Source organism: Narcine bancroftii, chromosome 6 (assembly GCF_036971445.1).
Source record: "Narcine bancroftii isolate sNarBan1 chromosome 6, sNarBan1.hap1, whole genome shotgun sequence".
Classification (NCBI taxonomy): Eukaryota; Metazoa; Chordata; class Chondrichthyes; order Torpediniformes; family Narcinidae; genus Narcine; species Narcine bancroftii.
The window spans coordinates 206849003-206875459 of record NC_091474.1 but is presented as its reverse complement, the minus strand read 5'-3'; the positions used below and the strand labels follow the sequence as shown (position 1 = coordinate 206875459).

The following is a 26457-nucleotide window of genomic DNA, read 5'->3' as shown; positions in this document are numbered from 1 at the left end:
AATTCTTGAGCTGACCTTTCCATGCCACATTGCCAATCAGAACAGGACTGGACTCGCATCCTGACTGACTGAAATTATTTTCTGGTAGTAATACAGGAAACGTGTTGAAGCCAACTTGCTTGGCTTCTCACAAACAGCTGCACTGTCATCAAATCAGACTGGCAGTCTTCTCCTAGAATAAAGGAGTTGGGATGTCATACTGCAACTTTACAAAGCACAGGTTGGGCCACACTTGGCCCTGTGTGGGCCGTTCTTCTTGGCACGTGACAGGAAGGATGTGATGCACTGAAAACATTCACCAGGATGTTACTGAGTGTGGAGGATTTTGGTTACGGGAGAGACTGGCTAGGCTTGTTTTTCCTGGAGTGAAGGAGGCTGAAGGGTGACCTGTGAGAAATTCACAAGATTAGAATGTCTTCTCCTTTCAATACTGGTTTTAAGATCAAGGGTGAGAGGAAAGAGTTTTAATGGGGATTTGAAAGGAAAGATTTTTTTTCCCCCACAAAGAACGGTTGATAGCAAACTATCAAAGGAGGTTGTAGAATCAGATATAATTATTATGTCTAAGAAACATGTAGAGAAGCACTTAAATTGGAAAGGCGAATAAGATGTGGGTAATTGGGATTAATGTATATGGGCAAAAGGGCCTGTTTCTGTGCTGATAAACCCTGTCCTGGCTCTCTGGAACTTTATCCTCCTTGCTCTACCTCATTCTGTTCCATCCCACTTTACTCTCTTTCAAGATTATTGCAGATTAATGAAACTACACTATACCTAATCTTTTGCTGAGATGCTCTTTCATTTCTGTTCTCATCCTCCACATTGGATGACCCCTCATCTTTAATGCCTTCAATCTTTGGTGACACCATTGCAATTCTATGACACCCTGTCCATTCCCCTACCCATGTTTCACCGACTCCTATGGCAATTTTACTCCTTGTTTTCTTCAAGGCCCATCTCTGGCTACTTTTGTAACCCCAATTATACAGGTTCTCGTATGTTGTTGAAAAAAATGTCCTCTCTCATGTTACTGACAAAAGCATTTTCTACCAGTAACTTTTTTGAGCTCCTACCTTTATTCAGCATCGCTCTGTCATTTTGAATACTGGTATTTATTTTATGACAAATATTGGATTTCATTTTTTCAGTCGATGGCATTCAGACACATTTTGCATAAGATATAATAAATGGCTTGTTATAATCCAGTTATTCAATCTTATTGTTTCACTAAAATACTGCACCGAAAAATCCAGCACCAATCATTTTGAGGACTCTGGTATCAGGAAATGACTCTTGAATTCTTTCTGCAGGCAGGTCTGACCCCGCTGGAGGCAGCGAGAGAGAGCAACAGCCCTGAAGTGGCCCTTCTTCTCACCAAGGCACCACAGGTAAGGGCTCATTTCTGATCAATGTAGGTAAGTACACTTGAGAAGCATTCTGCCATGGTTAAAATGGGGGAGAATTACCTTTTTGCATTATCTTTTCTAGCTGGAAAGTAGTTATGCAGAAGTTACCATTTAACCAGTTAAAGGGACTTGTGTCTTTTTCAAATAAACTTATGTAAGCATTTGGATGTTTGTGAAAGTTATTACGTGTATAAATGCACTTTGTCTGTATGTGGTGATGCATTTAGTTTGTGTGTGTGTGCATGAAAGTTAACTGGGTAGCCATGATTTGATGATGTTGACATGAGCTTGGGTGGGTGACGAAGGCTATTGACTTTTCAGGCTGGGCTGCCATATTCTAATCCAGATGACAGCTGGTGTTTTCCCCTGTGAATGTTGGTTGATGTAACTGAACCTGTGCGACGATTACCATGACTGTGACAATTCTAGATAAATCGTAAATTGGAGAAACGCTTTGTATTCCATCCCGGCAGTCGCCAATGAGACGCCTTCAATATCGACTTCTCCAATTTCTGTTAACCCTCTCCCTTAATCTTCGCACCTGTATCCCCTACTAGCCTGCGCTCCTTCATCTCATCACCCCACCCCCCAATTTTCTTATTCGGGAATCTGCCTGATTTTTGACACGCCCGAAAGGTTGACCGTTTTTTGCTTTCCTATGGATGCTGCATGACCTGCTGAGTTTCTCTAGCACATCTCTAGCACTATACCTGAACCCTACACCTGCAAATGTTCTTGTTTACCTTGAGATAAGTTGCTTTTATTTTACTAGGTTCTCAGTTTCTGTCGTGGGAGAAGCCTGAGGAAAAAAAGAGAGAAACTAAAGGAAGAACGTAGAGCCCAGTCAGTGCCTCGAGATGAATTAATCCAGTGTAAGGTAAAGAAATAGTAACCCATTGAAAATATCTTCAACAACTGGGATTTTTATTATGGTTAACTGCAAAGAATATTATTTTTAATTTTAATTTCTTTTAAATTTTAATTCAGACATACAGCATGGCAACGGGCCATTTCAGCCCAATTACATCCAATTAACCTAAAACCCCAGTAAGTTTCAAATGGTGGGAGGAAACTGGAGCCCCTGCGGAAGACCTACATAGACTTGGGAGAAAGTACAAACTCCATACGGACTCTGCGGGATTCGAACCCAAGTCCTGAACACTGGCCCTGTAACAGCGTTGCACTAACCGTGCCGACCTATGAAAATATTTCTGTTCCTTGATCTGTGCTAAGTAATTGGAGTTTAGTTGATCCAGAAAGACATGCAGAACCTACACCTAAGCACCATCTAGTGACTTGGGGTCCACATGATCCTGTGCTGCTCCTGTTGCCTCCTTCTCCGCTGTCTGGATAGGCCTAATGCAAACTAGACGAACAACATTTCGATTTCTGCCTGGGTAGTCTATGGAACAATGGGATGAACATTTCACTCTTACATCCTCAACCTTATTCCACTGCTACCTACGCAACCTACCGCCGACATGGCTTTGGCACTTGGAATCAACCTGGAGCACATGGGAGGAAACCCAACAAGTTACAGGGAGCACATGCCAACGCCACACAGTTTCACCCGAGGTCAGGATCAAACCATCGTCTCAAGAGCCATGAGTTAGTGTTTTTTTCAATATTTTATTTTGGTTTTGATAGACTCATAAAGCAATTCAAACAATCAATACCATCTTTTTCAACATTCATATAATGTACAGAGTCTGTATTTATTCCCCCCCCCCCTTGCCCCCAAACATTTAATCATACAAATTATGCAAATTCTCGCGGGGTTCACAGCCCCCACTGAAACCGAAGGAAAAACAATCTAGCTAACTAAATAACAAAGATAAGGAATAAAAAGGACTGAAAAAAACTTTAAAAATGCACATCGCCTGCACCATGTCCCACTTCCTTAACTCCATTCCTTTCTCTGCTGGGACAGATTTTTATAGTGTCCATATTTCGAAGGGAGGGGGAACTAGTCAATCTGCACACCCATGTATTTCATAGAGGGTTACCACACTTTAATGAATGTGTCATGTTTCCCCCTTAGATTGTAAGTAATTTTCTCCAAGGGAATGCAACTCTGCATTTCCATATTCCATCGTGTGGTATTTAATTGGGAGTTGGACTTCCATGTAACTGTTACACACTTCTTGGTGACCTTCACAAACTGAATTTGATATTTGGACAGTCGGGAATTCGCGTCCCCAATATCTCCCAGAAGGTACAACTCCAGATCTTGTGGAAAATCCACCTTTGTAATTTTATTGTTTCCCCAGGTCCACCAGAAGGGTCTCACCTTCATACATAGCCATGTGGAGTGGACAAAGGTTCCAATCCCCACACCATACCTAAAGCACATTTCTGAAATTTCTGGCATTGATTTTTGTAATTTTTGTGGTGTGAGATACAGCTGGTGCAAGAATTTGTATGCACCAACTTGAGACTCCATTCTCACTCTCCCGACACAGGTCTTGCCACTACTCTTCATCAATTGTTGTGCCTAAGTCTGACTCCCATCTCGCCCTCGACCTGTGTAAACCCAGCTTCAGGCCTTCACTTTGGGATATGTAATACATTCGAGAAATAAACTTACACACATTCCCCTGTCAAATTAGATCTCCATATTACTACATCTAGGTAGAGTCATAGATGGTCCTAATTATCCCTTAAATAAGATCTTATTTGCAAACAGCAATAAAATGCTCTATTAGACAAACCATATTTGTTCCTCAACTGCTCAAATGACATGAGGTGCCTTTGTTTGTAACAGTCCTCGAAAAGCCTGATCACTTTCTAGCATCAGGTATCCAGGATCTTATTACCCAGAGTCAAGGGTATTAACTTGTTCTGGGTCAAAGGCATTCTAGAAAATACTCCACCTTCCAACCAATACATTGATTTATTCTTTGCCATATCTGAAGTATATGCTTTAGTATGGAACGTTTCTTAAAACATTAATATACAAGTACAGTGAAAACCCTGGTATCCAGCACCTATAGGGATTGGTGTATTTTCCAGTTGCTTAAGACTTACGATCCATAATTAATATACCTGCATTAAGAATAAACAGTTTAAAAGAGAAAAATTCTGTACTGTACTTGCACTGAACAAACTTCACTTGCATAAATATAATAACCCTAAAGCATTTTACTTTATTTTCAGTCATGTTCTTTGAAAACATTTACCATTGCTGCACTTGCAGGTTCATCCCTCTCCATGGAACAGACCGAAAGACGAACAATAACATAATAGATAATTAAACCCCACCTTCCAAATTTTCAGATAAAGCCTCTTACTAAGCAAGAATAAGGAGACACTTTGAGAGTTAGCCCAATGCCAAGTGGCATCAACCAGTTTTTTTAATCCTGGGCGATGCCATTGCAGTTTCACCCAACTTTATTCAAACAGCTTCTATGAGCAAAGCATGACCAAGGCACTCCACTAGCTGAATATTTGCTTCCATCTTCACCAAATGTTTGTGTGTTACTTCAGCGAACATTTACTTTTACAATTTTAAACTTGTGTATTTTTTACCTATTACTCTATTCTTAAATTGATTTAAATTTTTTAAAAATTTATTTTCCTTGATTTTTTTTTTGCCAGTTGCTTGAATTCTGGATACCAGGGGGTTTTACTGTATTTAGATAGACGGGAACTGATTGGTGGGAGATTATTTTGAGAAGGGTGTTTTTCTTCTTTTTTCAACTTCAAGATAAATTTGGGATATCAGCGAACTCACTATTTGCTTACTATCAAGTGCGAGCTTTGATAAAGGAAAATTTTGGACAGGAGTTCAAGCTTCTGAGTTTGACTAGATTTGAGAAGTTGATTACAGAAAGTTTAAAAAGAGGTTTTATATCAAAAATGTATGCGTTATTGCAAGAGAAGATGGATAAACCTGGTATTTTTAAAATAAAGGATAAATGGGAGAAGGAGCTACAGCTCTTTATTTTGGAGGAAGATTGAATAAAGATGTGCGAAGAAGGTGTAACCAGGTTGATTAATGTGAGATATAGTTTATTTAACTATAATGTTTTGCATCAGCTATATTTGACATTGGAGAAATGAAAACAATATCGTTTTAGGGACTCAGATTTATGTTTTCGATGTGGAATACAGAAAGGGACATTTTTACATTCGGTTTGGTCTTGTGAAAAGTTTGTGGATGAAGATTAGGGAATTTTTGGAATGTACGTACAACATTCAGTTATTGTTTGATCCATTACTTTTTTAATGGGATATATGATGAACTTAAAAGTGGGTTTAAAATTGGTTAAGTTTCAAAGTATATTCATTTGCTTGGTTCTAGCGGTGGCTAGAAAATGTATTGCGGTAATATGGAAAGATGATGTAGAGATAAATATTCAAAGATGGCATAATGAGTTGAAATCATGTATTTAGAAAAAAATAACATATAATTTACATAATAACTTTTTTTAAACTAAAATGTGGGACCCATATTTAAAACATATGTGTTTGAATATACTTCAATTATTTTTTTAAAAGAGACACAGACCATGGTATGTAAATAACTGAAATTTGTAAAAGGCTCTGTTATTATGTGGGGGTAGGGGTAGGTGGGGTTTTTTTCTTTGTAATTGGGTGGCTAGATGAGGGGGGAGGGGTAGGTTACTAAACTATTACTATGTATTTTACAAACAATGAATTGTAATATGGGGTTTTTATATATAATTTTGTACTTTATATGATATAAATAAAGTTTTTAAAAATTGACAGGAACTGATTGATAGCTAACATGCCTTTGTGCATGGTAAGTCATGTCTAAATGATCTTGTAGAGTTTTCAGAGGTTACCAGGAAAGTTGATGAAGGAAAGGCAGTGGATGTTGTCTACATGAACTTTATAAGGCCTCCTGCAAGGGAGGTTGGTCAAGAAAGTTCAGTCACTCATCTAGTATATGAAAGCAAATTGGATTAGACATTGGCTTTGCAGGAGAAGCCGGAGAGTGGGAGTAGAAGATTGGCTCTTTGATGGAGGCCTGTGACTAGTGATGTGTCTCAGCGATTGTCCTGGGTCCATGGTGGTTTAATGTGGTAAATTTGGATTAGTAAATTTGAAGATGAAATATCCATTGCAGGTGTAGTGGACAGTTAGAAAAAAATGAACTGAAAGCATCAGGTGGAATTTTATGCAGAGCTATTGCACGTTGGGAAGACAAACCAGGGTACAGCTTGTGTGGTAAACAGTAAGGAACTGCAAATTTTGGTAAAACAGAGGGATCTGGGAATACAGATGTGGCATCATAGATAGGTAAGGTTTGTAAAGAGAGCTTTTGGCACAATAGCCTTAATAAATCAAAGTATTGAGTACAGGAGTTGGGATATTATTTGAAATTTGAGTATTGCATTCAGTTATGGTCACCTACCTGCAGGATGGATATCAATGAGATTGAAAAATTGCAGAGAAAAATTATAAGGTTATTTCTGAGACTTAGGAGCTGAGCTATAGAGAAAAATTGAATGGGTGAAGACTTTATTCCCTGGAGCATCAGAAAATGAGAGGAGATTTGACAGAGGGATTTTAAGGAATCTAGATAGGGTGTTTTTGGGTGAGACAAGAATGAGAGGACATGGTGGAGAGAATGTGGAATGAGTTGATTTCAACATTTAAGAGAAATTCTAATAGACAGGTGGATGCAAGGGGAATGAAGGGCTATGGCCTGGATGCAGGATATGGGACTAGGTAGAAAAATAGTTTGGCGTGGGCTAGATGGGCTTGTTTCTGCGTTCTGTGGTTCTAGAATTGAATTGATTGATTATTTTTCTGGAATGTAACAGGGAAGTGTTTCAGTGGATGATGTCCACAGCAGTGATCAAGGACATAAGAAGAAAAGAAATGGGGATGAATTCATCAGAATGGCAACACCAGAACAGAAAAGAAAGTGGAACAAAAAGAAAAAGCAGAAAAAAAAGGTAATTATGGAGTTAAGCAAGTAAGTCGCAAATGCTGGGATTGTAGTGGGATACACAAAAGTACTGGAGAAACTCAGCAGGTTATGCAACATCTTTAGGAAGTAAATGGTAACCAATGTTTTGGGCCTGACTCAAGCCTTTCATCAAGGTTTTGAAAATTTCCAATTCCCAGATTTAAAAAAAAAATCTTTAGAAACAGGCACTGCTTACTTTCTGAATTTGAATTTCAGTTTTCAAAGTGCATCAAATTGCAGAACCAAAATGTACAATTGAAAGGATTAATATGTTTTATGCAATAACTTTCGGTGCTTAAAATTGAACTCGATGCTTTCTTTTATAGACCAGACCTCACTGACATTGAAAAAGTTTCAATTCAGATGAACAGAGGGGCCTTGGGGAGCAAATCCAAACATCCCTCAAGATCACCACACAGGTTGATAGGATAGTTAAGAGGGCCTATGGGATGCTGAGATTCATTAATGGGGGATTGAATTCAGGAGTAGAGAGGTCACATTACAACTCTACAAATCTTTGTAGGACCACACTTAGAGTATTGCGTTCAGTTCTGCTCACCTCATTATGATGCCCACAGTAATGACCAATGGAAGCAATAGAGAGGGTGCAGAAGAGATTTACCAGGATGTTGCTTGGATTGGGAAACAAGTCTTATGAGGCAAGATTAACAGATCTGGGACTTTTTGGAGAATAGAAGGATGAGAGGAGACTTGAAAGAGGTCTACAAGATTATGAGAGGGATAGAGGATGAGAGTAAGGAGAATGCTTGTAGTCGATCTGATCCACCCTGATTGAATGCTGAGGAGGGTGGAAGGGAGTACTGAGTGCAAATTAATAAACACAAGAAGGAAGAGGGATAAAGTACACAAGATGTTTTTTGCTTTTATCAGTATAGTAGAGGAGTTATGCTAGAACTGTATTAAAGGTTTGATAGTATTATTCTATTTATTTTGTTAAATTATTTTCTAAAATTAAAAAAGAATACATTGTGAACTATTGGAATTTATCAATTTGTGCACCCTATTAACTCGAGCTATTTTTGAGAATTCAGTTATTCAAATAAAGATAATGTTTCTGCTAAATGAGCATTTTTTAAAATCATGCTTGATGTAATTCACTTTTAATAGTGCTGTATTTGGTTAATGAATGGTCTCTCTACATGCCCAGATTTTTGAGCAATCCTGTTAAAGTGATGAAAATAAAATGGCATCCAGGTTTTCTTGAACAACACCTGTTTCCTAGGGCAGGATCAGCAAACACTAGAGGACATATGTACAAAGTTAAGGGAGGGAAGTTTAGGGGAGACATCAGGGGTAGGTTTTTTTTAAGCAGAGAGTTGTGGGTATCTAGAATGCCTTGCCAGGGATGGTGGTGGAAGCTGAAACATTGGGGGCATTTAAGAGAATCTTAGGCAGACACTGGATGGAAGAAAAAAATAGAGGGTTATGGGGTAGGGAGGGTTTAGTACTTTTTTTAAGGAAAGGATAAATGGATCAGCACAACATTGAGGGCCGAAGAGCCTGTTTTGTATTGTTCTATGTTCTACATCAGTTCCTGAGTGAAGAGTGGGGAGCTGAGGAGGAGAGGGGAGGCAGGGAAATGATTCTTGGATCATTGGGATCTCTTTTGGGGAAGGCATGATCTTTACAAGAGGGACGGGTTGCACCTAAATCCAAAAGGTGTCAACATTTTGGCAAGTATGTTTGGTACAGCAGTGGGGCAAGCTTTAAACTAATTTGGCAGGGGTATGGGAACCAGAGTGATAGGGAAAAGGGTAAAGAAGATAAAGTAATGGCAAGGAAAAGTAAAATAGGAAAAGTAATGTTGGGAGGAGAAAGTAAAAAAATCAGATGGTGCAGTGAGTTTTCGGGTAAATGATAGTGTTAAGAAAATTACAAAGAAAAATAGTGAGCAGAAAAATCAAAAGAAAGGTTACAGAAGTCACTAGAGATTAACATTTAACTTTCTGCTAATGTATCTCTGTTTTATGTCTGAATGAAGTGAATTTTGTGTAATATTGAACTTTATAACATGATAATTGAATTTTGATGAAGATCTACCGGGACCAATGCCTGAAGAGGGCGCACAAAATCAGTGAACTGGTGCGGACTCGAAAGGCCAACATGGCCTGTTTCCGCTCCGTAAATGGTCATATGGTTATATGGTTAAAAGGACAAAGAGCATAAGGGCACTTTATCTGAATGCCCGCAGTATTAGAAATAAGGTTAGTGAACTTGAGGTGCAAATCGGTACCCATGCCTATGATTTGGTAGCCATCAAGGAAATATGGCTACAAGGTGACCCTAAATGGGAATGAAACTTTCAAGGGTATCAGGTGGTGCAAAGAGATAGACAGGATGGTAAAGGAGGTGGAGTTGCACTCTTAATCAAAGATGAGCTCCAGGCAGTAGTGAGGAATGATATAAGATCTAAAGAGCATAATGTTGAGTCCATTTGGGTAGAGATAAAGAATAACAAAGGGAAAAAAATTATTGGTGGGTGTTATCTATCGCCCATGATATAACAATAGTTTAGTGGCACAGGAAATAAATAGAGAGATAAGTGAGGCATGTAATAATGATACGGCAGTCGTCATGGGGGACTTTAACTTCCACATAGATTGGGAAAATCAAGTTGGTTGTGGGAGTCTGGAAGAGGACTTCATAGAATGCATCCGCGATAGCTTTCTTGAGCAGCATGTTAAGGAACCCACAAGAGAAAATGCTCTCCTGGATCTAGAGTTGTGCAATGAGATAGGTAGAGTAAATAATGTAATAGTCAGAGACCATCTGGGAAATAGCGATCATAGTATGATTGAATTTCTCATTCAGATGGAAGGGGAAATAGTTAGATCTAAAACTAATATATTATGTTTAAACAGGGGTGACTACCATAGGATGAGGGAGGAATTGGGCAGAGTGGACTGGGAGCACAGGCTCATTGATGAAACAGTTGAGGAACAGTGGAAGATTTTCAAAGAAATATTTTGTAATGCTCAACAAAAATATATTCCGGTCAGGAAAAAGGGCAGCAAGGGAGGGAAAAATCAACCGTGGTTAACAAAGGAAATAAAGGAGAGTATAAAATTGAAGGCGCAGGTGTACAAAGCTGCAAAGAGCAGTGGGAAACTGGAAGATTGGGATAACTTTAAGAGACAACAAGGGGTTACAAAGCGGGTAATAAGAAATGGGAAAAAGGATTATGAAAGTAAATTGGCACAAAATATATTTTTTTACAGGAGACTCATGTGAGGAAGGAGGATAATCTGCGTTTTTTTAAATCTTGGAAAGGCCCACAATTTCATGCCAACTCATGCTCTAAGACTCGAGGTGTATCTATTTTTATTGATCCCTCTATTACATTTGTTCAACATGACATCACTGTAGACCCTAACGGCAGATTTTTATTGGTTAGTGGGTTATTATTTAATATTAAGGTTGTCATGGTTAATGTTTATGCCCCGAATGTAGATCACCCTGAGTTTTTTAGATCTTTGTTTACTATTTTACCCAATCTAAATGAATATCATTTAATAATGGGTGGGGATTCTAACTGTTGTCTGAATCCCCTGCTAGATAGGTCGAAACCTTCACAGCTCCTACCGAATAAATCGGCTACATATATTAACTCTTTCCTTACTAACTCCGGAGCTGTTGATATTTGGAGATTTCTTCACCCGACAGATAAAGAGTTTTCCTTTTTTTCTCATGTATACCATTCATACTCGAGAATTGATCACTTTTTTATTGATTCACGTTTTATTTCACTTGTAACTGCTTGTAAGTATGACATTATAGCCATTTCGGATCACTCTCCATTACAACTCTCTCTTAAATTCAAAGACTCTGTTTCTACTATTAAGCACTGGCGTTTTGATGTTACATTATTGCAAGATTTAGACTTTGTTAAATTTATGAAAGAACAAATTAACTTTTTCTTTTCAACAAATTACACTACGGAAATTTCTTATGGAATATTGTGGGATACATTCAAGGCTTATATTCGTGGTCAAATTATTTCTTTGCTTTGAAGAAATGCATCAAAAACAAGATTCATCTATTGGTTGAGAAGATTAAAGACATTGACAAGAAATATGTGACTGATCCTACTGAAGAACTTTACAAACAAAGAATTGAACTGCAGATGGAATATAATTTGTTACTTACATCTTCGATTGAAAACCAGCTAATTAGATCTAAATCTGATTTTTATGTGCATAGTGAGAAATCGGGTAAACTGTTGGCTAATCATCTGAAGAATATTTCAGCTAGACGCCAAATTGTGGAGATTCGCAAACAGAATGGAGAACTGACTGTTAACCAGGAAGAGATAAATCAATCTTTCCAAAATTTTTATACATCCTTATATAGTACAGAATCCCCTCAAGACCTTAGTAATATGTTTAATTTTTTAGAACATTTGAAATTCCCAAAAGTATTACCTCAAGATAACTTAGAATTAAGTAAACCCATTACAGATTCGGAGATCAATAATACTATTTTCTCACTGAACTCGGGGAAAGCACCAGGTCCCGATGGATATTCTGTGGAATTTTATAAAGCTTTTTCTTCTACTCTCTCTCCCTGGCTGATTAAGATGTTTGATGAATCTATCACATTGGGTAAACTACCACAATCATTTTACAGAGCTACGATTTCTCTAATCTTGAAAAAAAATAAAGACCCGACCGAATGTTCTTCTTATAGACCTATTTCTTTGTTGAATGTTGATTCTAAGATCTTCTCTAAAATTCTAGCGACAAGGCTAGAGAAGATATTACCATATATTATCTCTGAAGACCAGACTGGATTCATTAAAAATCGTTATTCCTCCTTTAATATTAGAAGATTGATGAATATTATTTACACTCCTTCACATAAGTCTTCAGAATGTGTTATTTCACTAGATGCTGAGAAGGCCTTCGATAGAGTAGAATGGCCTTATTTATTTACAGTTCTTGAAAAATTTAATTTTAGTCCGATATTTATATCTTGGATTAAACTTCTTTATAATTCCCCAGTTGCCTCGGTTTTTACTAATACCCAAAGATCACCATATTTTCAATTATTTCGGGGCACCAGGCAAGGGTGCCCCCTTAGCCCTTTATTATTTAACTTAGCTTTAGAACCTTTGGCAATTGCTATCAGAGAAGCACCCAATATTACTGGTATTATTCGTTGCAGGGATATTCATAAAGTATCACTATATGCAGATGATATATTGTTATATATTTCCAATCCTGAAAATTCTATTCCTGCAGTTTTATCTTTATTAGCCCAATTTAGTAATTTTTCGGGATATAAACTGAATTTAAATAAAAGTGAATTATTCCCTTTTAATGGATGGGTCCCTATTTATGATAGTTTACCTTTTAAAATAGCTAGAGACCATTTTATATATTTAGGGATTAAGATTACTAAAAAACATAAAGATTTGTTTAGGACTAATTTTTTCCCTCTATTGGACCTGATCGACAGTTTACTTACCAATTGGTCACCATTATCCCTATCCATGATAGGCCGAATTAATGCTATTAAGATGATGATCTTACCTAAATTTTTATATATATTCCAAGCTATACCTATTTTTGTTCCTAAGTCTTTTTTTGATAAGGTCGATTCTAAATTGTCCTCGTATATCTGGCAAAACAAGAATCCTAGATTGGGGAAAAAATATTTACAGAAATCTAATTTTGGCATTACCCAACTTTAGAATTTACTACCTGTATTTACCATATATACTTGTGTAATCATCAAATTTGTTGGACTGTAGCGGCGGCTACACTGCTAACTGAAGGATCGCACAACAGACAGGTTGAATTCAGTGAGCAAAACTGATTTATTGCAGGCTTCCTGGCTGGTCTTATACTCCCAGCCCGGACCTGGCTGAGAACCTTGCTGGGGGACCACTGACGTCACCGGGACGTCAGGTGGGTCGCCAAGCACGGGCTTCTGAGCCTGGTGCCGCAATCGGGAGGAAACCCCCAACAGCACCATTTTGGCCAGTTGCCCCCCCACGTTCATGACAAGTGGGGCTGGTTCGCCTTCCTAATGGCATACCGCCACACACCCCTCCCCAGAACTGGTGCCCTTTTTTGCCGGGTGGCCTCGCTTCTTGGGTTGGGCCACAACTACTGGCTCGGTGGGGTCGAGGTGGGCTGGCTTTAACCTGTCCTCCGTAAATAGTTCCCTCTTACCATCGATGTCCAGTATGAAAGTGGATCCTGAATGCTGGATGACTTTGTACGGGCCTTCGTATGGTCTTTGTAGAGGTGCTGTGGACGGGCTCTGCCTGATTAAAAACGTACTCTACGGAGTACAGCTCGCTGGGGACGTAAGAGGCCCATGTGCCGTGTCTGGGCGGCAGTGGGGCTGTGAAGAAGTCCAACTGGGCCCGGAGGCGGGCAAGTAGACCGTGCGGTGACTGCTGGGGGTTGTGAGGTGCGTTGATGAACTCACCGGGTAGGCCTAGCGGTGAACCGTAGACCAGCTCGGCTGATGACGCCTGTAGGTCTTCTTTGGGTGTCGAGCAGATGCCCAGGAGCACCCAAGGCAGCTTGTCCATCCAGTCAGGGCCGGTGAGGCAGACCATTAGTGCCGACTTAAAGTTGCAATGCAATCTCTCGACTAGCCCATCGGCCTGTGGGTGATAGGCTGTGGTGTGATGTAGCTCGATCCGCAGCTATTGGCGAGCTGTGCCCAGAGCGCAGAGGTGAACTGGGCGCCCCGATCACTGGTGAGGTGGTTCGGGGTGCCAAACCGGGCAACCCAACTGTTCAAGAATGCTCGTGAGCAGGAGTCTGTGGAGGCATCTGGCATCGGGATTGCCTCAGGCCAACGAGTGGTGCGGTCTACCACTGAAAAGGTAACGGTTACCTCGGGAAACAGGTAAGGGTCCAACAATGTCCACATGTATGTGGCTGAACCGTTCTCGGATGTGTTCGAAATCTTGTACGGGCACTCTGGTGTGACTGTGTACCTTGGAAAGCTGGCAATGGGTGCAGGTTCTGGCCCAGTCCGCAATCTGCTTCCAAAGCCCATGCCAGACAAAACATTCTGCCACCTTATGGACCGTGGTCCTGATGGAAGGGTGGGAAAGATCATGGATATGGTGGAAGACTTGCCTGTGCCACTGCTGGGGAACCACTGGATGCGGGGTGCCCACGGAGACATCGCACAGGACGGTGCCCTCACCATGAGGAGTCGGGAGGTCCTGGAACCGCAGGCTCGTGATGGCAGTCCTGAAGGCCCATGTCTCCTCATCGAACTTCTGGTCCCGGGCGAGCTGGTTGAAGTTGAGGCCGGTCATGGGAATGCGTCGATGATCACGTTGTCTTTCCCTGCTTTGTGCCGAATGTCGGTGGTGAACTCCGACACGAAGGTGAGGTGACGCTGTTGACGGGCTGACCAGGGATCTCTTACCATAGCGAGCGCCCGAGTGAGGGGTTTGTGGTTGGTAAAAATGGTGAAAGGCCTCCCCTCTGAGAAATAAAATAGTGGAAATGGCGCAGTGCCAGGTACATGCCCAGCAGCTCACGATCGAAAGCGCTATACTTGCGCTCCTGTGGGCGAAGAAGTCGGCTAAAGAATGCCAGTGGTTTCCACTGTCCATTCACCTGCTGCTCCAGGATGGCTCCGGCGGCTGTAGTAGAGGCATAGACGGAGAGCGCCATATGCAGATTGATGCATGGGTGGACGAGCAGGGTAGCCTTCGTGAGGGCATCTTTCGTGGCTTCGAATGCCTTGCTGGCCTCTGGAGTCCAGGCGAGCATCTTGTCTTTGGCCACGATGAGGGCGAAGAGCGGCTGCATGATGTGTGCAGCGCCTGGAATGAAGCGGTTATAGAAATTGACCATGTCTGTGAACTCCTGTAGGCCCTTGAGGTTGTCCAGGCGTGGGAACTCCCTGACTACAGCGACCTTTGTAGCGGCAGGTATAGCTCCTTCGGCTGTGATGGTATGGCCCAGGAACTGCATGGACTCATTCCCGAACTGGCATTTGGCTGGATTGATCATTAAGCCGAAGTCAGCCAGTTGGGAGAAGAGGGTGCGCAGGTGAGATTTGTGTTGTGCCTGGTCTCTGCTGGCAACAAGGATGTTGTCCAGGTAAATGAACACGAAATTCAAATCCCTGCCCACTATGTCCATAAGGCGCTGGAAGGTCTGGGCGGCGTTCTTGAGCCCGAATGGCATGCGTAGGAACTCGAACAAGCTGGAGGGGGTGATGATGGCCGTTTTGGCTATGTCCTTGGGGTGCACTGGGATTTGATAATACCTGTGCACCAGGTCGACCTTGGAGAATACTCTCGCACCATGCAGGTTGGCCATAAAGTCCTGGATGTGAGGGATCGGGTAACGGTCAGATAATCTCCGCATGGGCGTCAGCCGCTGGAGGCTTTTGGGACCAGGTGGAGTGGTGAGGCCAGAGCATTGAATGATCCCCAGCTCTTGCAGATGCAAGAATTCTTCTTAGCTATCTGGAGCTTATCCGGTGGGAGCCGGCGTGCCTTGGCATGGACTGGCGGGCGTTGGGTCGGGGATGTAATGAAACACCCTGTGGCATGGTGAGGCGGCAGAGAACTGTGGCTTGAGGAGGGATGGGAACTCGTCCAGGATACGCTGAAACTCATCCTTGGGTGTGCTGACCGTGGCCATCTGCGGCTGCTCTGTGCAGGAGGCGTTGAGGCGAACGGATTGAAAGGTACGGGCATCTACTAGTCGCCTACCTCGAATATTGACCAGGAGTCCGTGGGCGAGGAGGAAGTCGACACCCAGGATGGTGGTTGAGAGGGACGAAACGGTGAACTCCATGAAAACTTCCGCTGGCCAATCTGGAAGTGGACGGTCTTGTCTCCATACGTTTGGATCTCCATCGAATTGGCTGCATGGAGGGAAGGTCCTTGAGGCCGATTCCGGGACTCGATGGCTGTGGCCGGGATGACGCTGATCTGGGCTCCGGTGTCGATGAGGAATCGTCGGCCGCTGACTGAATCCTACAGGTAGAGAAGGCTGTGTTCTTGGCCAGCCACCACAGCCATTAACAGAGGCCAGCCTGCTCATTTCCCTGGAACAAGCAAGGCTGACGACACTTCCGAGCCTTGGGTCCCCAAGCCCTGGTGGAAAAAGTAGAGGCCTGAAGTGGATGGCTTGCTTCTGGATATGCTCTTTGAGGCCCCTGCAGGGGCCGGGTGTTCCACCGTAGCGCTAGAAGAAGGCTTAGCGTGATCATAACCATGACTCATAACCTGCTGAGCCCTCCGGGAATCGTTCAAGCCATAGCTCCTGAGCCTTTTGAGTGACCTTCCTAGTGTCGCTGAACCTCTCCTGGGACAGCAATGGCCTAATCTCTTCGGGCAGATGGTCAAGAAGATGTATTCGAAGAGTGGGCAGTTGGTGTGATCACCCATGAGTGCGAGCATCTTGTCCATTAACTCGATTGGAGTTCTGTCCCCCAAGGCATCGAGACACAGCATCCGAGCGGCACGCTGGCACCTGGAGAGGTCGAGGGAGCCAGTGAGCCCGTACTTATCTTTCGCAGGTGGGTGCTGAACGAGGTGCAGCACTCATTTGGTGGTGGCCTGGTCCAGGGCAGCGACCACATGGTAAAACTTGGTCGAATCTGATGAAATCTGGAGGAGGTGAAACTGAGCCTCTGCGTGGCTGAACCAGGTCTCCAGTTCCTGAACCCAGAAATCAGGAAGCTTGATGGCTATAGCGTTGATCGAAGAGTCGTTCATATCGGGTTCAAAGACGTTTGAACCTGTTGGGGTCACCGATTGTAGCAGTGGCTACACTGCTAACTGAAGGATCGCACAACCAGACGGGTTGAGTTCAGTGAGCAAAACTGATTTATTGTGGGCTTCCTGGCTGGTCTTATACTCCCAGCCCGGACCTGGCTGAGAACCATGCTGGGGACCCCCCAATGTCACCGGGGTGTCAGGTGGGTCGCCAAGTGCGGGAGGAAACCCCCGATGGTGCCCCGCCACGTGCGTGACAAGTGGGGCTGGTTCACCTACCTAATGGCGTATTGCCACAGGACCACATTTTTGGGCCAATATACTAGTCAAACCTTTGACTTCATAAAGTACTGCCCTTGGGATCTCAGATGGCCGGGTGCTAAGTCCACAGTCAGGAGCTCGGATTAGCGATAGGTTAGCGGAGGATCTGCACTTGGGAGTTCGGATGGACAGCCGGCTGGGGCATTGGGCATTCAGATGGGCTGGCAGCCAGGGCGACGATCCGTGGTTGGGAGTTCAGAGGAGCAAGTGACTTGGGCGTTGGGGTTTCAGATGGATGGGTGTCCGTGGCAAAGATCCACAGCTGGAGCTTGGATGGGTTGGCACTGGGGCATGGGTCCGTTGTCAGGGCATCGGGAGCTTGGATGGGCGGGCGGTTGGAGCTGAAAAATTGGGGGGGGAGGGGTGAGGTGCAACTTTTACACAGGTCATACAAAAACACCTGATTTTTGGCCTAAGAAGGGGATGGTGGGGAGAAGGGTTGACTATTACGTAGCATCAACGATTACACGAGTACATATACTACATGTAGTCATGCAGCACTGTAACAGCCCACGAGCCCATGCAGCCCAATTAAACCAAATTAACCTACAACCCCCGAATGTTTTGAAGGGTGGGAGGAAACCCACACAGACATGGCCAGAACACACAAACCCCTTACAAACAGCGCCGGATACTTCAACTTCTGTCTGCCGAAAGGCAATGGTCATGAGCACTGTCTAATGGCCCTTAAAATAAGAGATACACCGAGTGTCTGTGGATTCCCTCTAGCAGCTCCACAGACTACTGATCAATCCATTGGCAACCTGAGCTCTAGGTATGATCAGGAAGCCTTCAGAGCCAGAGGCCTTTCGGGATTCCTTCTTGCTCTTAGCACCCTCTTGAATCCCAGCTCCGATACCTAGTTCCCATCAGCCATTTGCCTGCAGCCTGTGTGAATCATTCACTTGTATGTTGCCAAACGCCCGCAGCCTGTGTGGGTCCTTCAGGCACCGAGCACCTAGCTCATCCACTGCTGTGGTCATCTCGCATGCTTCTCTTTCTCAATAGGGGGTGTTCTCCCATTTCTGGTGCCCAGCGTATCTGCTGCTCCTCCAGGGTCTGCAACCCCTTGTGGTGCACTGGCCAGGACAGATGCTGCCATCTTGGGCATAGAGCCCTGTGGTTGCAGGATTTTAAGAAAAAAAAAACAGTTGGCTCCTTTACCAGGCTATTTAAAGCATGTATGGCACCATTGGCTTTAGGACTGGGCAGTGGGACCATGCAGAGCAGCGTTGTGTCTCCGCTCCCCACTTTCCCAGGTCTGCACCAGCGGCATTGCTGCTGTCAGTATCATTAGTTAACTTGGAAGCTGCCGCAAGTCGGATTTTCATGGAATCTGTATATTGTATTTGTGCATATGACGATAAACTTTCATTCATTCAAAATGTGATTCGACTTGAGTCACTTGGATTAGCCTTCCACGACAGCCATAGGATCTCCGAGCCGATTTCCTCCATAAGTTACCTCTCACATGTAATTCTGCTTCTTGATTTACCTAAATTCACCTCTTATTGAGTCCCTTTGTTCTTTTAGAATTTGTGCATAGTGAAACTTAACATTGTCGTGTATATTCCAGGGTGAATGTGTTGAACAAGTTAGATATTTAATGGATTCTAGGCTTTGAACAAAATGCTTCTCTCTGTGTATTTATTGTGCAGAGTTCCACTCTTTCTGACCTTCCAATGATTATCCAGCAACCTCAGCAAGACAACAGACATGCCAGGAAAAGGAGAAGTAAACACTGCTGCTGTTCCTCAACACAGCATGGCATCCTCCCTAATAATCTCCGTGCCTACCAGCTCTACACATTGTATAGGAACAAAGATGGAAAAATCATGCAGGTAAATGTACATTTCTGTACTGTTTGCCGTCGTTTCCTTGAGAGTAACATGAAAACCTCACTTTATGGCAGTCTGTCTTATCTAGTCAATGGCTGCTAAAATGGGAGAAATGAGGTGCAACTGTGTCTGATCAAGTCTGTGAAGTGCTTTGGCTCATGCTGAAAGGTCGTGTTTGTTTATTTAAATTGAAGACAAATAAATAGAATTGAACATAATGTGATGTTTCATAGATTGGGAGTCACTGCAGGGGTATTTGTTCCCAGAATTGGATGCATCCCACTTTTCCTTCTACCATGTTAACGAGCTGTGCCCATGGCAGAGTTGCTCGCTGCTCTTTCCCAGAGTTCCAGCATAATTACATACAAGCATTTTTGTTGTGTGTTCTTTTTTCAAACTTCCCGTGGCAACTCATTCCAGATACCAACTACTCAGATTCCCTGGTGTCAGATCATTCGTCTGAGTGCTTCTGGCACCATGTAACCCATGGGTAGTCGCTGACAAAATCGGCTTGCCTGGTGCAGAGGGTGGCTAGAAACACTGCAGGATGAAAAACAAAACCTGTCAAATGGCGGAAAAACCATCTCGTAGGGTCAGTGGCCATGTAGCAAACGCGTGTCGTGAAGCGCAGAAAGGGCATCTCTTGCATCGAAGCTTGTTCTGATCATTCATTGCAACAGAACCGTCCCCAGCCAGGATGGATCTAGGAGGGGATGTTGAGAGGGTAGGTGTGGACCTGTTGCAACCGCTGCTCATCTAAATCCATTCACACACACATTGCTCTTTCTGAGGAGTGGGGTATAAACCCCACAAACTGACTGAAAGGAACCATCATCTTTAACATGCTGAATTTCAAATTCATTACCTTTAATTTTTCATCCATCACTTCAAATTTTTGTTCCATTTGCGACAGCATTCTCTCCACCTTCTTTGTAGTACCCTTATTTTCAATTATACCCTCATTATATTTTTTTAACTTCCATTGTTAACTGTAGCAAAGTTTGCTGGAAAGAATCCATAAACTACTTTACAGTGGTGGATACATAAGACTCTTTTATTGTCTCCTGTCTTTTGGCCAAATGTCTAACACACATTTCTTCTTCTTCTTCCTCCTCCTCCTCTTCTTGATCACTGGAGCTGGAGGCTTCTTGAGCTTTTCTTAAAAATTGCCTCCATTTTTTGTGCTCTGTGCATGTGCGACTCCTCGCGTAGTCTGGATAGCCAGAAAGACTCAAGGGTCCCTTAAAACCTCACTTTAAACATGCCCTCTAGCTTTGGATAACCCTACCGAGGGAAAAGGACTCTGGGTATCTACTCTACCGTTGCCCCTTTATTCTGTATACCTCTATCTTTCAGTCTCCTTCACTCCAAAGAAAATAGACCCAGCCTAGCCAATTTCTCCGTATAACTTAAGCAACACATATTTGGGATGTGAGAGCAAGCTAATGCCCACATGATACCAAAGAGAATGTGCAGGCACCAAATCACTAGAGCTACGAGAGCAGCAGTGTGCCACAGTGCCTCATAGTTACACCATATTATAACCATGCACCTCAAAGAAAAATATTACAAATTCAAAGACCTGGCAGTTTGTTGTAAAACTTTTAATGGGCTCACTTCTATTTTTACAAATTTGGGCACAAGTGGCACTGACTCGGGCGGCGTGCCACGTGGTGATGTGGGGCTGGACTGGAATTTTCTACTCTCTCCAAAAAAGTTTAAAATAAAAAGAGTCAAGAAGCCTGAATTGATTGAAAGAAAATAGAAGAGGGAGCTATCAGAAGGCCCACAGAACAATATACAATGCCACCTAAGAAAGATAAAACGACTGTTATTTTCAAGAACTTGAAGAAGGATCCTGGAGATAAGCCTGGAGCTGGGCAGACCTTGGACATCACTGTCCAAGGTCTCCCCCGACAATGGCCGTCTGCCAAAGTGACACTGCGACTACGCGAGGAGTCACACATGCACAGAGCACAAAAAAAGGAGGCAATTTTTAAGAAAAGCTCAAGAAGCCTCCAGCTCCAGTGATCAAGAAGAGGAGGAAGAAGAAGAAATGTGTGTTAAACATTTGGCAAAAAAAGAGAGGAGACAATAAAAGAGTCTTACGTATCTACCACTGTAAAGTAGTTTATGAATTCTTTCCAGCAAACTTTGCTACAGTTAACAATGGAAGTTAAAAAATATAATGAGGGTATAATTGAAAATAAGGGTACTACAAAGAAGGTGGAGAGAATACTGTCGCAAATGGAACAAAAATTTGAAGTGATGGATGAAAAATTAAAGGTAATGAATTTGAAATTCAGCATGTTCAAGAGCAAATGAAAGTTCAAGCTGAAGCAGCTGTAACTATGTCTTGGGTAAACTTATACCTCTCATTTTGTTCATTTTAGATTGGTCACAGTGTTTGAGCTACCGAAAGAAAATAGACACACACACCGAGAGCAGTTCAGTTTATACAAATGTTTATTACAAATTCAAAAGCTGATTTCAAACTACAATATGCAAGCCCTTCCCAACTATACTTATCAACACTTGGACTGGTCCCAACTGCCGAAGTGAGGCAACGACTGCACACTTGTAGTAGGTTGTCAGGACGCCAGTAGCAGCTTCTCCACCTCCCCTGACCGGGATGTTGTCTGGACTCTCGAAGTTCTTCTTCTTGCTGAGAGGTGTTGCCACCCCTCAGAGAGTCTCTCTCTTCAGCAGCGGGACCATGGCTTATATTACCCAAAAATTGCTTACTCATAGCTTATCACTTTGAATAAATGCATCAAGGCTAGGCCTCTGACAGTCTGTCACCAAAACACAAAATGTTCTTGGTACACAGATGTCCTTTCGTCAGATAACTGCATCTCTGGCCCCTCGGTGGAATTTAGCTTATGTCTGCTGATTCTTAAAAAAACAAGCAGGTTCTCAGCCGTGCAGAAGCAAAGGCTGCAAAATTTAAAAAAAAAACATGGTTTAAAGCTGAGGCAAAAAGCATGGTTTAAATCCTCCAATACAAACTAAAGAACAATGAACTCAAAAAATTGATAGACTTAACGTTAAAGAAGGTGACAAAGGACAAGATATGAAGAGATTTTTTACAATGTTGGATTCCGCAAACTTTGGGGGGTAACTGAATTTCAAGGAGATGTTGAGATTGAAAGAGCACATCGAGCATTATGACCTAAGCCACAGCTGGATCAGAAGCCACGTTCAATTCTGGTCAAATTGCTTCGTTATGAAGTGAGGGAGAAGACCTCGGAGCTGGCTGTGAAGCAAGTGAATCGCCATTGATTTATAATGATAATAAAATTTTCTTTTACTCTGATATAAGTTTTGGTTTGTTGAAAAAAAGAAAAGAATTCAATGCTGTTAAAAATGTGCTATGGAAAAAAGGTTACACTTTTGTTTTAAGGTACCCAGCAGTCTTAAAGATTTTTTTATGGAACCCAATGAAGCGAAAGTGTTTGCAGAGTTGCTGCCTGAGAAAATGAGACGAGAACTGATAGATATCTGAAGAGAGGGAGGAAGCAGAAAGATTGCAGTTGGGGATATATAATGAAAAAAGTTTAGGAGGAGAGAGAATATTAGGGAGGACAGTTTTACCCGATAGATCTGTGTAAAAAATGAATTGATCACTGTAAGTTTGAGTAGATTTGAGGCATGAGATTGTATAATATTTTGGGGGAGTTAAGTGGGAGTATGAGCCTGGCCGCTACGGAATCTAGTGAGCAGGTGTGGTTTTTGATCGCAACTCCTACAGATCAGGGGTGTAAAGACATATTGTTATTAATGAACGCTTTTGTGGGGGGGGGGAGGGTTAAGGTTTCTGTCCTTTTCTTTGTTTCCTTTCTTTTTTCTCTTTAATGCATCTGAATTTAACAATTGTATTATGAAATATTTAGTTAGTATTTTGGATGTGAGAGGAGTTGGGTGGAAAGTTGGACAGTTATTGGACTTTATGAAAGATTAGATGGCTGATAAATTGAATTTTATTAGTATTAATATTAATGGGATTCAGAATCAAATAAAATGGAAAAAATTATTAGTTTATATAAAAAAGTTTTTTTTTACAGGAAACACATTTGATGGAAAAGAAACATTAACAATAGATTGGGTAGGGACAGTAATAGCATCATCTTTTAATTCTAAGGCTAGAGGTACAGTAATATTATTTAATAAAAAATTACCAGTTAAAATATCGGATATTAGTATAGATGTAGTGGGTAGATATGTTATGGTAAATTGCCAGATTTATTCAGATCAGTGGACCTTAATGAATGTATATGCACCAAATATAGATGATGTCTTCATGAATTTATCAAATGCCAAGGGAGAAGTTACATTGGGAGGAGACTTTAATTTTGCTTTGGACCCTAGATTAGATAGATCGGGAGATAGAATGTTAGCAAAAATGGTAACAGATTTGGAGAAAAACTCACCCAAATGAAAGAGATTATTCTTTTCGATTTAAAACATATTCACGATAGATATGTTTTTAATTTCTGTACAATTTCAATACAGAGTATGAAGAGTGGAATATCAAGCGCGGGTTTTATCAGATAATTCACCTTTAATTTTGTCTATATTGGAAGAACAAAAGGTAGGTTATAGATGGAGGTTAAATATAACTTTGTTGAAGAAAGGGTATATGAGGCAACAGATAATTTTTTTCTAGATACTAATAAAGATTCAGTTGCAAGTAAGTTTGTATTACGGGATTCTATGAAGGCATATTTGAGAGGTCAAATAATAAGTTATACCAAAAATAAATAAAGAATATGAAAGAAGTAATTCAGTTAGATAAATAAATAATGACATTGGAGAAGGAAATTCAAGTACTTAAAGATGAGGAGAAGAGAAAATTGTTAGAGTTGAAGAAATTGAGACTTAATGCTGAGCAGACCTATATAGTGGAGAGAGATATAATGAGAACACGATGAAAATATTATGAGTTGGGTAAAAGGGCTCATAAAGTTTTAGCATGGCAATTAAAAAGGAACAAATTTCTAGAACAACAATTGCAACTAAGAAATTATCAGGACAGATAACATAAAATGCAGGAAATAAATGATAATTTTAAAGACTTTTATGCTAAACTTGATCATTCAGAATCGATGAAAGTTAATAAAATAAGAGATTATTTGAGACAAGTTAAATTACCAGTGTTAAAGGAGGATGAAAAGTTAAGACTGTCCAAGAATTTTTCAGAAATAGAATTTTATGAGACCCTAATGTCTTTTCAGAATAAGGTGCCAGGTGAAGATGATTTTCCACCAGTATTTTATAAAGAGTTTAAGGAGTTATTAATATCTGTATTAATGGAGGTATTTAATCAAATGAAAGAAGTTCATGATTTGCCAGAATCTTTCAAAACAGCATTAATAATTGTAATTCTGAAAAAAAGGAAAAGATTGGTTACAGCCTTCATCATATAGATCTATATCATTATTGAATACAGGCTAGAAAATTGTATCGAAATTGTCAACTAATAGATTAGCTGAATTTTTGCCAAACTAGTTTTATTAAAAATAGAAAAGTAGCAGATAATATAGCTAAATTTTTTAAGTTTTATAAATATAGCACAAAATAAGAAGACTCCTGCAGTAGCAGCATTAGATGCAGAGAAAGATCGAATGGAATGGGATTTTTTATTTGATGCACTTAATGCTTTGGGGATTCCAAAAACAAAAGTGATTACGAAGAAACAAATCTCACAACCCTTTTTGCTTGAAAGGTCTTCTAGACAAGGTTGTCCATTATCACCCTTTTTATTTGCGTTAGTGATTGAGCCATTGGCAGAAGTAATTAGAACTGAGAATGAAATTAAAGGATTTGAAGTAGGTAATAAGGAACATAAAATTAGTTTATTTGGCTGATGATGTTATAGTATATTTAATGAGACCAGAAATACCTTTAAATAAGTTGAATGAAAGATTAAAAGAATATGGGTTGGTATCGGGTTATAAAGTTAATGTTGATAAAAATTAAATAATGCCCATGGTGAATATGGATTATTCTCAATGTAAAAGGTTGACAAAATTTAAATGGCAAAATGAAGCAATTAAATTTTTAGGAATTAATATAAATAATTTGTTTAAGTTAAATTATTTACCATTGTTAAAATTGGAAGAGGATTTGAAAAGATAGAAAGATTTACCAATAATGTTTATAGGTTGAGTGAGTTATATTAAAATGAATATTTTTCCAAGAGTGCATGCAATATTTGTTTCAATCATTGACCATTCATGTACCAGAATACTTGTTTCAATATTTGAATAAAATAATATGAGTTTCTTTGGAAAGGTAAGATGTTGAGAATTGTTTTAGAAAAATGAATATGTAAATTTGATCAGGGTGGACTAAGACTACTTTAACAATTATTTTAAAGCAGCTCAATTGATGTTTTTGTCCTCCTGTTATCAAAAGGGGTGAAAAACCAGCATGGGTTCAAATAGAAATGAACAAAATTGGTGAAACTATTCCAGAGCAAATTTTGAGTTGTTTAAAGGAACTAAAGATTTCTCAGTATTAAAGCATATATTAAAAATATGGAATAGAATTCACATTGAGAGAGGAATTAAAAATGATCAATTACCAAAAATGTGGTTAAAACAAAATCAACTTCTTCATTTTACTTTGAATAATTCTTTATTTGACAATTGGTATAGTAAAGGTATACAGAGAATAAAAGATTGTTTTTTTAGGATTTAAAAAAAAAACTTTTGATCAATTAAAAGATAAATATAATAATACAATTTTTGCATATTATCAATTAAAAATGTATTTGAAAAAGAGACTGGGAGCAGATTTGAGACTCCCTAAACAAAGTCAATTTGAAGATATAAAATAACAGATACATTTGTGGTTAAGAAATTTATTATGAACATGTATATAAAATTACAAGAAACAAGATTTAAATATACTAATTCAGGAGGAGATTTGGTCAAAATTGTTTCATGAAATTGTTTCGAATACAGTAAATGTTAGCTATCAAATGGTTCAATAATTTTCTTCATCAATTATATTTCATACAAGTTCAATGGACAATTCCAATTATTCAAATAAACGTTTTCAATGTGTGAAAGAAATAGGGACTTCTTTGCATTCAGTATGGTCTTGTGAAAAAGTGGAAAGTTTTGGAATTAACTGAGTTTATTATTAGGACAAATTCTGAAGATAAAGATACCAAAGGATTCAAGAATATTTTTATTTGGGGATATTTAT

The 26457-nt window shown here is 40.7% G+C and overlaps 1 protein-coding gene across 9 annotated transcripts in view; it reads left to right on the top strand.

Moving 5' to 3' along the window:
• The window catches only part of ankrd6b (ankyrin repeat domain 6b), a 194777-nt gene that overhangs the window by 157020 nt on the left and 11300 nt on the right, over positions 1–26457 (top strand). For all 9 annotated transcript variants that reach the window (XM_069887332.1, XM_069887329.1, XM_069887328.1 and 6 more), the window contains 4 exons: positions 1311–1388; positions 2179–2283; positions 7199–7333; positions 19063–19245. In XM_069887332.1, the coding sequence (XP_069743433.1) occupies positions 1311–1388; positions 2179–2283; positions 7199–7333; positions 19063–19245 (501 nt within the window). The remainder of the gene's footprint in view (positions 1–1310; positions 1389–2178; positions 2284–7198; positions 7334–19062; positions 19246–26457) is intronic.